General features: G+C 34.8%; 1 protein-coding gene across 5 annotated transcripts in view; it reads right to left on the bottom strand.

The window, feature by feature from the left end:
* The window catches only part of LOC134530997 (uncharacterized), a 291,668-nt gene that overhangs the window by 114,314 nt on the left and 164,682 nt on the right, over positions 1 to 12,672 (bottom strand). For all 5 annotated transcript variants that reach the window (XM_063366412.1, XM_063366415.1, XM_063366413.1 and 2 more), the window contains one exon: positions 12,276 to 12,612. In XM_063366412.1, coding sequence (XP_063222482.1) covers positions 12,276 to 12,612 — 337 coding nt within the window. The remainder of the gene's footprint in view (positions 1 to 12,275; positions 12,613 to 12,672) is intronic.

The raw sequence follows: 12,672 nt of genomic DNA on the forward strand, positions 1-12,672 counted from the left end.
GACTGAGTTTAAAATTTTCAAATAGTTATGTAGATAAACAACTCTCAACAAATTACTCGTTACAGTGGGACCTGTTACATTACTGTAGAGGGTCCCTCCATAGGATCAGAGTTGGTCATTGCTTGTTATCAGGGATATCATTGTCATTCATATCAATATACTATGATTTATCCAAGGGCACACATAAACTGTGCCCTTTTTAAAGTTTTGATTTAAAAAAAAAACTTAATTATAGAATTTAAAAATGCAATATTTGATGTGTAACATCTTAGCTCTCGGTGTACCGCATTTGGTGGGAGTAATTTTGTGAATGTGACGGAAGTAATGCAATGGAAATGTGTAACTACAGTGTTACTATCTAATTTTCAATTGTTCGAACTGAAATTCACATTGACAAGGGGATACATTGTATTGTCGAGTATCAAAATTTTCCAGGGTTTTTGAAATCTAATTTTACGACTTCATTGTTGGCACTCCGGGCTAGATGCTCTGTTCACTCATTTAATTATTCAATACATAAAATTTTGGATTTGTTTGCAAATACAATTTCATTTTAACATTTTAAAATATAAAAAATGTATTCTGATTTAAATTACCATATTTTTGTATCTCATACATTGCTTTTTTTTTAATTTCACCCGGTGTTTTTTTTTTTTGCGAAAGCAGAGATCATCAGGCATTCAGAGACAGGATGAGATAATTGTTCAAGTTGGTGAATTTCTTCTGACATAAAATGTTTGTACCTATTACTACTTGAAATGCAGATGTATTAGTTGGGTTGAATTTTGATTTTATTTTTAAGGGGGGAGGGGGAGAGAAGCACACAGATTGATTCCTTGTCGGATTAGCAGCGGTGCTTTGTCATTGACCCTCTATCCCTTTGGAGTATTCTGCGAGCTACCGCAGTCCACCGCAAGGCTGGCGTAACTAGAACGCCATTGTTCTGGGAGCTTCGAGTGTCAAGTTGACACAGATTATGCGACACTATTCCAGAAAAGGGGGCTGAGTGGTATAACAATGGCAATTCCAGCCTCCGAAGCAGTGAAGTGAAGAGGGCGAGTGACCCCTTGATGAGAGGAAGTGGACGACAAGCAAAAGGCTTCGTGTGCACAGACTGGTGGGTCGGGAATTGAAGCATCCAGGACTGTGGTGTGTGTGTGAGACGGACGAACGAGTAGTGTGAGGCAGAGGTGAGTGGTAAGAGACGATCAGTAGGGCGAGCCACTGTCGAGACGAGCTCCGGTGGGAGAATAAACAGTTGAATAAATAAAAGAGAGATTAATATGTGGACAGGCATTTTGAGTGTTGTAAATTAATTAATACACCAATCCCTCACTTAGCACATCTTCATATTGCACAAATTCATTTAGCACAATGTTAATTTTACTTCCCCAGTCTTGACTAGCACGTCTGTAAAATTCAGATAGCGCGAAATATCCGCAAGCAAAAAAAAAAAAAAAAAAAATCAGGTACGACGCTATGAAGTCTGTTTCAAATTCTATAAACAACAGATGTGCCGTGGCATACAGTTAGCCATACAAGCGGAAAAGAGATGCGCGCGCAGGTCTTACTACACTATCGGCTGTTGTACAAACATCAGCTATGGCAAGTTAAGTTGCGACTATTGGGTGTAAAGGACCAAATATTTTTACGCTCGCGTGTATGCCACTGAGCTGTACAGTTGTCTCCCAGTCTCAGACTGGACCATGATGAACTCAGTCTAGCCAGTGGTAGGGAACTCACACAAACACAAAGCAACGACTGCTGATTCGTCTGCCGGTAACTGTATGTGCACAAGCACCTGCAGTTAGAATCATAGTGGAATCATGGCTTCCAAGTGAGAGCATCATGCTTCATGTTAAAGTATTTTAGACAAAACTGTAAATATTACAGCGTGCAGATTGACATGAAGGCCATACTTATGTTGGTCGCACTTTAGTTTTAAGCAATTCAACTGTGCGCATAATCATACGAAATAAGGACTCTTATCAAATGTTTATATACGTTAAGCTGTTGGTTGTACTAGTGGGAATATATTTGATTTTAGATACCGAAACAGAAATGAACAGATGATTCACATGGAAAAAGTTGTTAAATGAATGGTGCAATGAAAAAAATCACGGGCCTGACAGGATTGATATGAACCAAGCGGTGATACATGAATAAGCACTTTAATTTTTGAAAAATGAAAATGTAAATATCAGGACAGTAATATCAGTTTCATTGCCAGTAAAGAATGGTTTGGAAAGTTCGTTGACATGAGTTGAATGTCACGCCTGGACAGGCAAGTCGACCAGCCAATTGATTATAACTACAGTATCTCCCGTTACACTGTGTCAAATTTGTCATACAAAGTATTCAATAGTAGGCTTATAAAGATAAATGGTGTGACATTTTTATCATTGAGTGTTATTCTGCACATTTATATTACGTGAAGAACATTTCCCTACACATTTTGGAACACATTAAGTAAATTATCCTTGCTATTTATGGAGACCAATGCTTCAGAATATGTGATTTTGGATAACACAAATATTTTTAGTAATGCATTAGTCGTGCTGAGTGAGGGATTGGTGTAGTGCAAATAGTAGTTAATAAATAAAACTGTACTTAATTGGGCTGTTCTTTACAAACCTGTTTTCCCACTCGTAACATTATTATAATAATGAATAAAAGTATTTCAAGCAAAGTTTATTTTATTGTGGGTATGAGAAAGTTAGAATTAAATTGTTAATTTTCTTTTAACAATGTATCACAGATCATCCTTGCCTCTTTCTGCTTAGACTACATATATATCATCTTAATATATAAATTTTCATATTGATATCAAACAATAATAATTATTTCTATTAACATAAACTCATTTCCTTTTTTGATATTTTGATGAACTATTTAAACAACCATAATATAACTTTTAATATAATAAATAATAAGGCATAAGACTGATGAAAACCACTTGGAGACAGCCTTCTAGCTGTGACTCGAAAGTACCCGTCATCCTGTTCGGGTGAAATGGATAGTAAGTGACAGATTGCATTGATGTGGGAAATGTGAGTATTCCGATAAACCCACACCATGACCACTAAAATTAGCTCCAAAATATTGCTTCTACCCAGCGATTTAAAAATGATGTGCTGGCTCGTAAGTCAGTCAAAGCTTTCACCTGTCAGCATTATCGAACGATAAGCCACTAGAACCATAAGTTATCGAAATCACCTCCAAAAAAAACCAGTTTATGATTCACAACACATGCAGACAAAGAGGCAATTACATGTGATCACATTAGCTTTAACATTCTCTTATTCCAAATAATTGAAATCTTTCAGTCAATATTTGTAGTGATTTAAAGTCATTGCCATATTGTGCTTTTTATGTACAAATCATTGGTTGCGAGTGCGAACTCCGTTTCTTTAACTTATTAAAAGCCAAATTTTTTTATTAGTCATCATGGAAATATTTTCACTTGTCACAGAATTGCACTTTTTTTCTACTCTGATTATATTAAACTCGTGTAGTTAAAATGTTTTTGTCATAGTTAATGAACCTTTTTGTAACTACAGATATTTACTCGAAAGTGGTTATATAGTGTTGCCAACAAATATTTATTTTCTCAAAAATAGCTATGAGATCAATGCCAAAACAATACATTATGTTACCTTAGTAACAAGTTTCAAATAACTAGTGAAAATACCCACAAAGAACCACATAAAAAATTCTTAAATAATAAAAATTGGCCTATTCGGAATCAAGTATTATATCACATTTTCTTTATGAAATCTTAAATATTATCAACTAGATATCAGAGAATGTGTGAAAGATTTAAAATGGAAAACATTTACTTAAAATGTAGCTAATCAGCCCAATGAATGCCCTTTCAGATAACATAGCCGCCTAATTTAGCAGCTTAAATAAACTGGGATTCTTACCGCGAATGCGAACTTGCAACTAGAGTAAATATTAGCGGTTTATGAATTATTTTTAAATATTTTTCAACCAAAAATTTTATTTTCCAAAATTTTTCCTATTATGATATATTGATTTGGGAGATAGCATCATCAAAAAGTATAATCATAAAAATGTAATTCAAAGCAAATGATTAACTTATTTAGTTAAAACTAAACAACAACAAACACAAACATACAGATTGGCCGGGAACGAGGGAATGAATATTGATTAAATTTAATTGACTGATTTTCATGTAAGTAACGAATAAAGATAGTTTTATACTATCGATTTAGTATATTGTTTTTTTTTTTTCGATGGTGCCCATAACTACAAACATGTATTATGCCAAATAGTACTGGCTACTTTTTTATACTTTGTACACAGTGGCGACCAAGGCGAACAGTTAAAGGTAATAACGTTTGAAAAGTCTTTAAAAGAACATTTACACAACTGACAACCTGGTATTTCTGTTAATTAAATAAATAACTGATGATATAATATATTCATATATCTTTCATAATATAAAACAATTTTGTGGGCAACATCTTACATGGAAAAAATGTCTATTTTATTGATGCATATTTATTTATGGTATTTGACAGGAAATCCTATTAAGTGGGTACATTTGAAATGAGTTTGGGTCATTCCATGTGAAATCACCAAAATTTAAATTATCGGGTTGCATGACTATTTTATTAAATTTTTATATTTACACCATAGATGTACCAACTATTTAACAGTACAAAACAAATTTTCTAAATTTTTTATTGGCAGCCATATTGAAATTAGGCTAATTTTTCTACACAAAAACATATGAAAATGTGTGTATTTTAGGGTTTCGAAAAATTAATGCAGTACTTTGGCTATTACAATTAGAACATTCTGGTTTTAACTGGTTGAAAGAAGGTATTCTAAGGTATCATGTAAGGTATATACATGCAAACAAGCATTTAAAGTACTAGGGGAAAATGGGACTTAAAAGTATGCCAAACAATGAGCAAAATGACCAAATTCAAGGTCATACTGATGGTGAAGGGCTATGAGCCACTGACTGGCAATTTTTCTTCAAGAACTATGACTAATAAGGGTCACATCCATGGAGAAGCAAGGACTGGATTGTAAGCCCTTCTTGCTTTTTTTATGTTAAAGTTGCAACATTTCACAAAAATCAAAATTTCAAGGTCAAATAACTGTTAAGAGGGACCTGCCAAAAATTACAGGTTTTGGGCTGACATACCTCTACTGGTACTCAACACAACCTACAAGTTTCATTTTGTGGTTCACTGTGGTTTCTTAGCTATAGGCTCTCAAAGGTGTACAGAAATTCACTTGTTTGTTTTACCATTAAATATATACAATTGCAGATTTTTTGCTATATATTTATGATCCAAATAAATTATATAAGTTTCCGAAAGCTTAGTAGTGTAATAAAGATGTAATGTATACTGTATGACTAATAGAAAACACCACATGGAACTAGTCTGTACCAGTTATCCTGCATGATAACTGGTTGAAACTGGTTCTTGTAGGCTAAAACCAACTAACTTCAGTGTTACCGTAGCCAGCAAGTCAGTGTGCAGTGAACTTTAATAGAGTCAACAAGTGCATAGTTTATGAAAAACAATCTTGCTAAAGTTTTGTTGTACCTAATGCATGAGTGAGGTATATATACAGCACAGTATTATGATTTAAGTATGGCTTGTTCTGTCAGCTCTTATCTAAATGAATCTTGTCAAAATAATTCATATGGTGTATCAGTGATAAGTCTAGCATCTGGGTTAAGCGATTCTGATCGATTTCTAGTGCAGAAGAGAGTAGGGCTAAATCAAATAAACAGTGTATGCACTTATCATTACAAAAAGTATGTTCATAAATTTAGCCACTTATTTGGAAAGTCATGTAGTGATCCTTTTAGCTTTCACAAAAAAGTTATTACAAAAAACCTGAGGGTAATTACTATTGGCAAGTAAATTTCGCGAATTGCGATATAACACCTAAATGAACCTCAATTATCGACAAAACCGTGAAATAGTTGTTTTCCGCGAAATAGAAACGAAATTAACTTAAAACCAGTGTTATTAATAGTAACTATAATCGCGTGCAAAAAAAATGCAAGTCGAAAGTTTTCATGTACGCACCTAAGTTTATTCCCAGCTTCCTAAAAAAGAAACGTCACTCCTGTATTGTGTTTGCCATGTTTTCGCTGCAATAGTCGAAGATGTACCATCGCATATGTTTATTACTGAGAAAAAAAATTTCCTCATTAAATATCATTGCTATTTGAACGTGCAGTTTATACAAAGTATTAAATAACCTTTTAATCAAGAAAACTGTTCATTTTAGTTAAAATCACAGCCTTAGAACTAAGACTGTGGTTAAAATATATTCAAGTATTCACGATGTTTTCGATCTGAAACCTGGTCTACCAACTGCTAAATAAATTATATCTGCCAACTTCCCTAGGCTTTCAAAAACAATCCATATCTGCTTCCACCATAGATGTAAACTCCACAGATACATGTGCGCTGGGTAATTATGATTTCGGATCGTATCCATCGATTTTACCAAGTATTACATGTAGTATTCTACTAACATACATCTATGATTTTACTGAGCCATCTTTGTTTTAAAGCCACATGCACATGTAATATTTTCGGAGTTGTTCTTCATTAAGTGACTGGTTTTTTATCATTTAACAAAGTATGTGAAGTTATTATACAACGATATTTTTTTGTCAAGCTGAGGAAATTATTTCTAAATATGCCTAAGCCTAAAGTAACCCCTCAGGTCAGGGCCACGCAGTTCAAGTGTGACGGGTTTTATGTTACGGACAACATTCTCATGTGCAAGTTCTGTAGTTGTCTGTTAGAACATGAACGAATGGATACTTTAAAAAAACATTTGGAAAGTGATTGTCACAAGAAACAAAAACTTGGCAGTGTATGCAAGAGACAAGTACCACTTCAAGAGGCGCAAGAAAATTCTAAGAAGGCAAAAACTGAGAAAGAATATTTTGTGAAGAACCCCACTGAGGCCTTCATTGCTGCTGGAATCCCTCTAGAAAAACTTGATCATCCCAGCTTACGGAAATGGATAGCTGGTAACGTAACTGGAGGTGGAGATTTGCCTTGTGCCGACACATTGCGAAGGAAATATGTCCCTTTGATCGGTCAGAAAATGATGGAGGGAATCAAGGAAAACATCAGCAATGAAGACTTGGTAATATTGTGTGATGAAACCACAGACAAAAATGGAAACTGTGTGTTTAATATCCTTTTTAAAACACTGAAACCTTCATCAGCTCAAGATGTGTATTTGGCCTACTCAGTTGTTTTGGATACGGCCAATTCAACCATATGCACTCAGGCGATACTTGAAATTCTGAACAAATATGATGTCAAGTTTGAAAACTGTATTGCGATTGTGACAGATTCAGCTCCATATATGAATAAGTGTGCTACTACTCTTCTTGGTGTTATTGGTGAACATTTGATCCATATACAATGATGGGCACATAAAATAAATCTTGTAGGCAACATATGGCAGCATACACTTAAGGAGTTGAAAAAAATTTGTCATAAATGTAAAAAGTGCATTCTTGAACACTAGAAAAAGGAGACATGCGTACCTGACATTTTTAAGTGAAAGATATAAAGAAGACCCACAAGCAGTGAAATTGTTTCCTCTGCCAGTACCAACACGTTGGAATTCTTTGTTTAAGGCAGAGGTGTACATTGACAAACATTTTGACAATATAATTGCATTCATGAATGAAATGATTGATTGCAACAATTCAGGGGTGAAAGACATAAATGACATGACTCAACATGAACTTCAGGAAGTCAGAGTTCAAGCTTGTTTTGTTGCTGAGAATTGTACGAAATTAATCAAGTTAATAGAGTTGTTGGAAGGGACTTAATTCCCGACATCACACTTACTTCAAGTTGGAAGACATTTGTACTAAGCTTGAGTTACTCAAAGTCGGAATTTTCTCACATGGTATTAAACAGAAACTGTCTGTTCTTCAAACTGTGAAGCAAGCTGAGGTTGTAAATAAACTGAAAACAGCTGCTCAACAAAGTGAAACTAAACTGAAAACGTTGATGTCTTCGGATCCTGCTAGAAGCATTTTTCATGCTTGCAGTGGAATGCTACATCCGAGACATCTCATAGGCCAGTCGAATGAAAAAGACATTACAACACTATTGCATAAACTGCCTACTTTCAAGGAATGTAGATTGGAACCATCATGTGTAATTGAAGGTTTAAGGGTCCTGAAGCAAATAACTGCAGAACAGCTGCAAGATCCAAATATCGAGAATGTTGATCTCTGTGAAATTCTCTGTTCTCTCAGAGCAGATTATCCACAATTTTCAACGTTTTCACTCAAATTGCTGTGGCTGCCTGCATCCAATTCTGATTCTGATAGGTCTTTCTCAACGTATTCTTGTATTGTTAGTGACCGGAGAAGACGACTTACACCAGAAAATGCAGAAATATACACAATGGTTTCTTACAACAAAGACTAAGTGACTTTGCTTTTGTTTTTCTCCAGATATTGTATCTCTTAATTTTGTTTTCAATGAGGCCAACTTAATATAGTTTTTTTTAGCATCTTATTACACCTGTTTTTAATTTTAATATGTAAAGTTGCAAGTGAATGTTACAAAAACATTTTTTTATTGAGAATTTAATATAACTTTATTTTATTGTAAGTGTGCAATGTGTGACTAAAATAAATTTAATCTGTTCGATTAACTTATTTATACGTTTCAAAAAACTGTTACAAATATTTTAGACTTAAAACCACATAAAAAATCATAACAGCGAAATAAAACCGAAATGCTTAACCTTTAAAACGAAATGTGGTAAAAAATAAAACCATTTTTTACGGAACTCTAGTAATTACTTTGTGCATGTCTTAGAAATGGCCCTCCTTGCGGCTTGTGCCTGGGAAATCAGTTTGTTCTTCATGCCACAAAAGACTTGCTGTTCCTAATGCTGGAGTTAATACTGAAGATGACATTGACCAGCCATTCACAGACCCTGACAAAGTTATAGACTCTGAATCAGGTGGGCGAAACTTTAGGTGTTTCTCCCATTAATATAAAGAGGTTAAGTAATGAGAAAAAGCATTTGGAAGTCAAGCGCACAGTAAATAAGTTTTCGGGTGCTGTTACGGAGAAACTTAGTAACTCTTTTAATACTGATTACGATGTACTAGAAGAGGAGGATAGAAACAGTAAGGCCACCGACAATGCTGCACAAGACATAGAATATCTTAGTCAGTGTGAAAGAGGGAATAAAATTTTGTACTTGTAGTCCCACATAGTTGGACAAATATGAAAACAGTAGAGGAACTAGGTGCAAGTGAATACATAGTAAAAAAAACCCGGAACACTTGAGAAACATGGCATCATCCCTTAAGTAAATTTGCAAAAAATAGGGAGGAAAACTAGTCAAGAAATTAAAGACCTCGTTGTGAAGTTCTATGAAAGTGAAGATGTAAGTAGGTTGTGTCCTGGGATGAAAGAAGCCAAATCAGTACGTCTTGAAAATGGAGTGAAAGAATTAAAGCAGAAAATACTGATACTTTGTAATTTAAAACAGCTATACCAACAATTCAAACAGGAGCACCCATTGGCAAAAGTAGGTTTTTCTAGCTTCTGTGCCCTTAGGCCTCAGTGGTGTATTCTAGCTGGCGCTAGTGGAACACACACAGTATGTGTTTGCTGTATACATCAGAATGTGAAATTGATGGCCACAGCTCTAGGCCTTTCCGATTGTAAATCTCTGCTTTCTACAATAGTGTGCAACATCAATGAAGAAAATTGCATGATTGGTCAGTGCTCACAATGTCCTGGTGTTGATGCACTGGACTTCAATGAACTGTGCCATGAAAGTATATATGATGATGAAAATACAATATTTTATTGACAGTGGGTTGCTACTGATCTATGTAAGTTGGTCACCATTTTGGAATCATTCTCTGAACTCAAAGAAAATTTCACTATGAAGTTAACTGATTTAAAGAGTCATCATTTTATTGCTAAGAGTCAATCACAGTTTCTCAAGGACAAGAAATGGAATTTGCGAGAAAATGAATGTGTTGTCATTGCAGATTTCTCTGAAAATTACACATTCGTGTTGCAAGATGAAATTCAAAGTTACCACTGGGCCAATGTCCAAGCCACTGCTGTCTACCCATTTTGTGTTTATTTTAAGAAGGAATCAGGAGAAAACACATGCCACAGGAGCCTATGTGTAATAACTATAATAAGTGATTGCATGGAGCACACAACCACCGCTGTCTATGCATTTCAGAAGCAACTGGTACTCTTTATAAAATCATTTATTCCTAAGCTGAAAAAGATCTTGTACTTTTCTGATGGATGTGCAGGTCACTATAAAAATAGAAAAAAACTTTTCTAACCTCTGTAAACATTATGATGATTTTGGTGTGCATGCGGAATGGCATTTTGTTGCCACCAGCCATGGAAAAGGCCCAAGTGACGGGATAGGCGGAACAGTAAAGAGGCTTGAACAAAGGCAAGTCTACAACGGCCAACTGAGGACCACATAAACACACACAAAACAATGTTTGATTTTGTGTTCAGAATATTAAAGGCATAGACTTTGTACTGGTTACTGCAGAAGATATACAAAAAGAGCATGAAACTCTGAAGCACCGCTTTGAAGAAGCAAAAACATTTGATGGAACAAGAGATCATCATTGCTACATCCCATTGGATAGATCAACTCTTCGCATCAGTAAAATTTCTGCATCTGTTTGTTCAAAACACATTGAATTCAAGACTGACAGAACTTCACAATTATCGAGTATCAAGGACATAAACGAAAATGATTATGTTGTATGCGTGTATGACAAAAAGTGGTTTATCGGAAAAGTTATTGATGTGTCCGAAGCAAATGATGATACGAAAGTAGTGTTCTTCAAACCTGCTGGACCCACAACTACATTCAGCAAGACAAATAATGATATTGTTTGGATGAAGAGTGCTAAAATCATTGACACTCTGTCACCACTAGACTTCACCACGGCCACAGGGAGAACCTAAAACATTTCTCAAGAGAAAAGTACAGAACTTTGTCATAAGTTAAACTCGATTTTGAAAACAGTGAAAGCTGCGAAGAGTTTGTACGCTGCGGCATGTTGTCAACACATTTGTTTCTGCTAAACTGCAAACAGACTTGGCCTTAACGATGTTTATATCGTGTGACAATGTAAGGTAAACTATTTTACAAAACTATCTCATTTTATCATTTTAGTGTTTTAAAGACAGAGTAAAAATATTTATTAGTCAGATATTGCTTTCACAAATAGTATATTTGCAGTTAAATTTTCCATTTAATGCAACAATTCAGGCCACATTTCTGTACAAATTTGAGAGCTTGTAGCTAAGGAACCACAGTGAACCACAAAATCAAACTTGCAGGTTGTGTTAAGTACCAGTAGTGGTATGCCATCCCAAAGTGTGTAATTTTTGGCATCCCCCTTTAAAGTTATTTGACCTTGAAATTTCGATTTTTGTGAAATGTTGCAACTTTAACATAAAAAAAAAGCAAGAAGGGCTTACAATCCAGTCTTTGCTTCTCCATGGATGTGACCCCTATTAGTCATAGTTCTTGAAGAAAAATTGCCAGTCAGTGGTTCATAGCCTTTCACCATCAGTATGACCTTGAATTTGGTCATTTTGCTCATTATTTGGCACACTTTTAAGTCCCATTTTCCCCTAGTACCTTAAATGCTTGTTTGCATGTATATACCTTACATGATACCTTAGATCTTAGAATACCTTCTTTCAACCAGTCAAAACCCAAATGTTCTAATTGTAATAGACAAAGTACAGCATTAATTTTTCGAAACCCTAAGATACACACATTTTAATACGTCTCCGTGTAGAAAAATTAGCCTAATTTCAATATGGCTGCCAATAAAAATAAAAAATAAATAAAATAGTCATGCAACCCAAATTAGGTGATTTCACATGGAATGACCCGTTTTACTTTATTGTAATTACTGTACTGTCCTACTATAACTACCAAAATGCCTGACAGCAACGAAAACCGATTGTTGTTGCATGGTGCTTTATCTTGTCATGTTTATTAACTACACAAAGTGCTTGGAATTAAACAGCGGGACCAAAACCATTATGCAATTTTTATGCGAGAATTTTTTTCACTCTAAATTTTCATGCCTGGAATTTAAAAATATATTCAAAAACAAAATAAATTTATTACAAATAGATCTGTACATTTTGCATTTATACAGTATATAAATAAAAGCTGAGCAAGCTGTGCATAATTACCATCCATGAAATTCTCCTTGTCGAGCCTTTTCCGTTTCTTCCTCTTCAAAGGCGAGGGGCAAACCTTTTGTTCCTCAGCTGCAAGCAATTTGTACACTCGGTTGCGGTTTTTGTCCACGTACTTATTTATTTTCAATATTATTGCACTTATTATTTCGATAACCTGCACGAAGGTCAGTTTCTTGCCCATGAATATAAACAGTTTGTTAGTCGCCATGGGGTTCATGTTGGCCAGAGTGATTATCCTTTGAACGATATCTGTCCCTGACTTATCTTTCAGGATGGAGGAGTGGAACAACAATGAAGCCTGCCACTTCCTTGTACCACAATCTTCAACCTAAAATATATATATAAAAAAATTAATTAAAATTAAAAAAAAACTATAGCATCAAATTAA

Source organism: Bacillus rossius, chromosome 3, assembly GCF_032445375.1.
Source record: "Bacillus rossius redtenbacheri isolate Brsri chromosome 3, Brsri_v3, whole genome shotgun sequence".
Taxonomy (NCBI): domain Eukaryota; kingdom Metazoa; phylum Arthropoda; class Insecta; order Phasmatodea; family Bacillidae; genus Bacillus; species Bacillus rossius.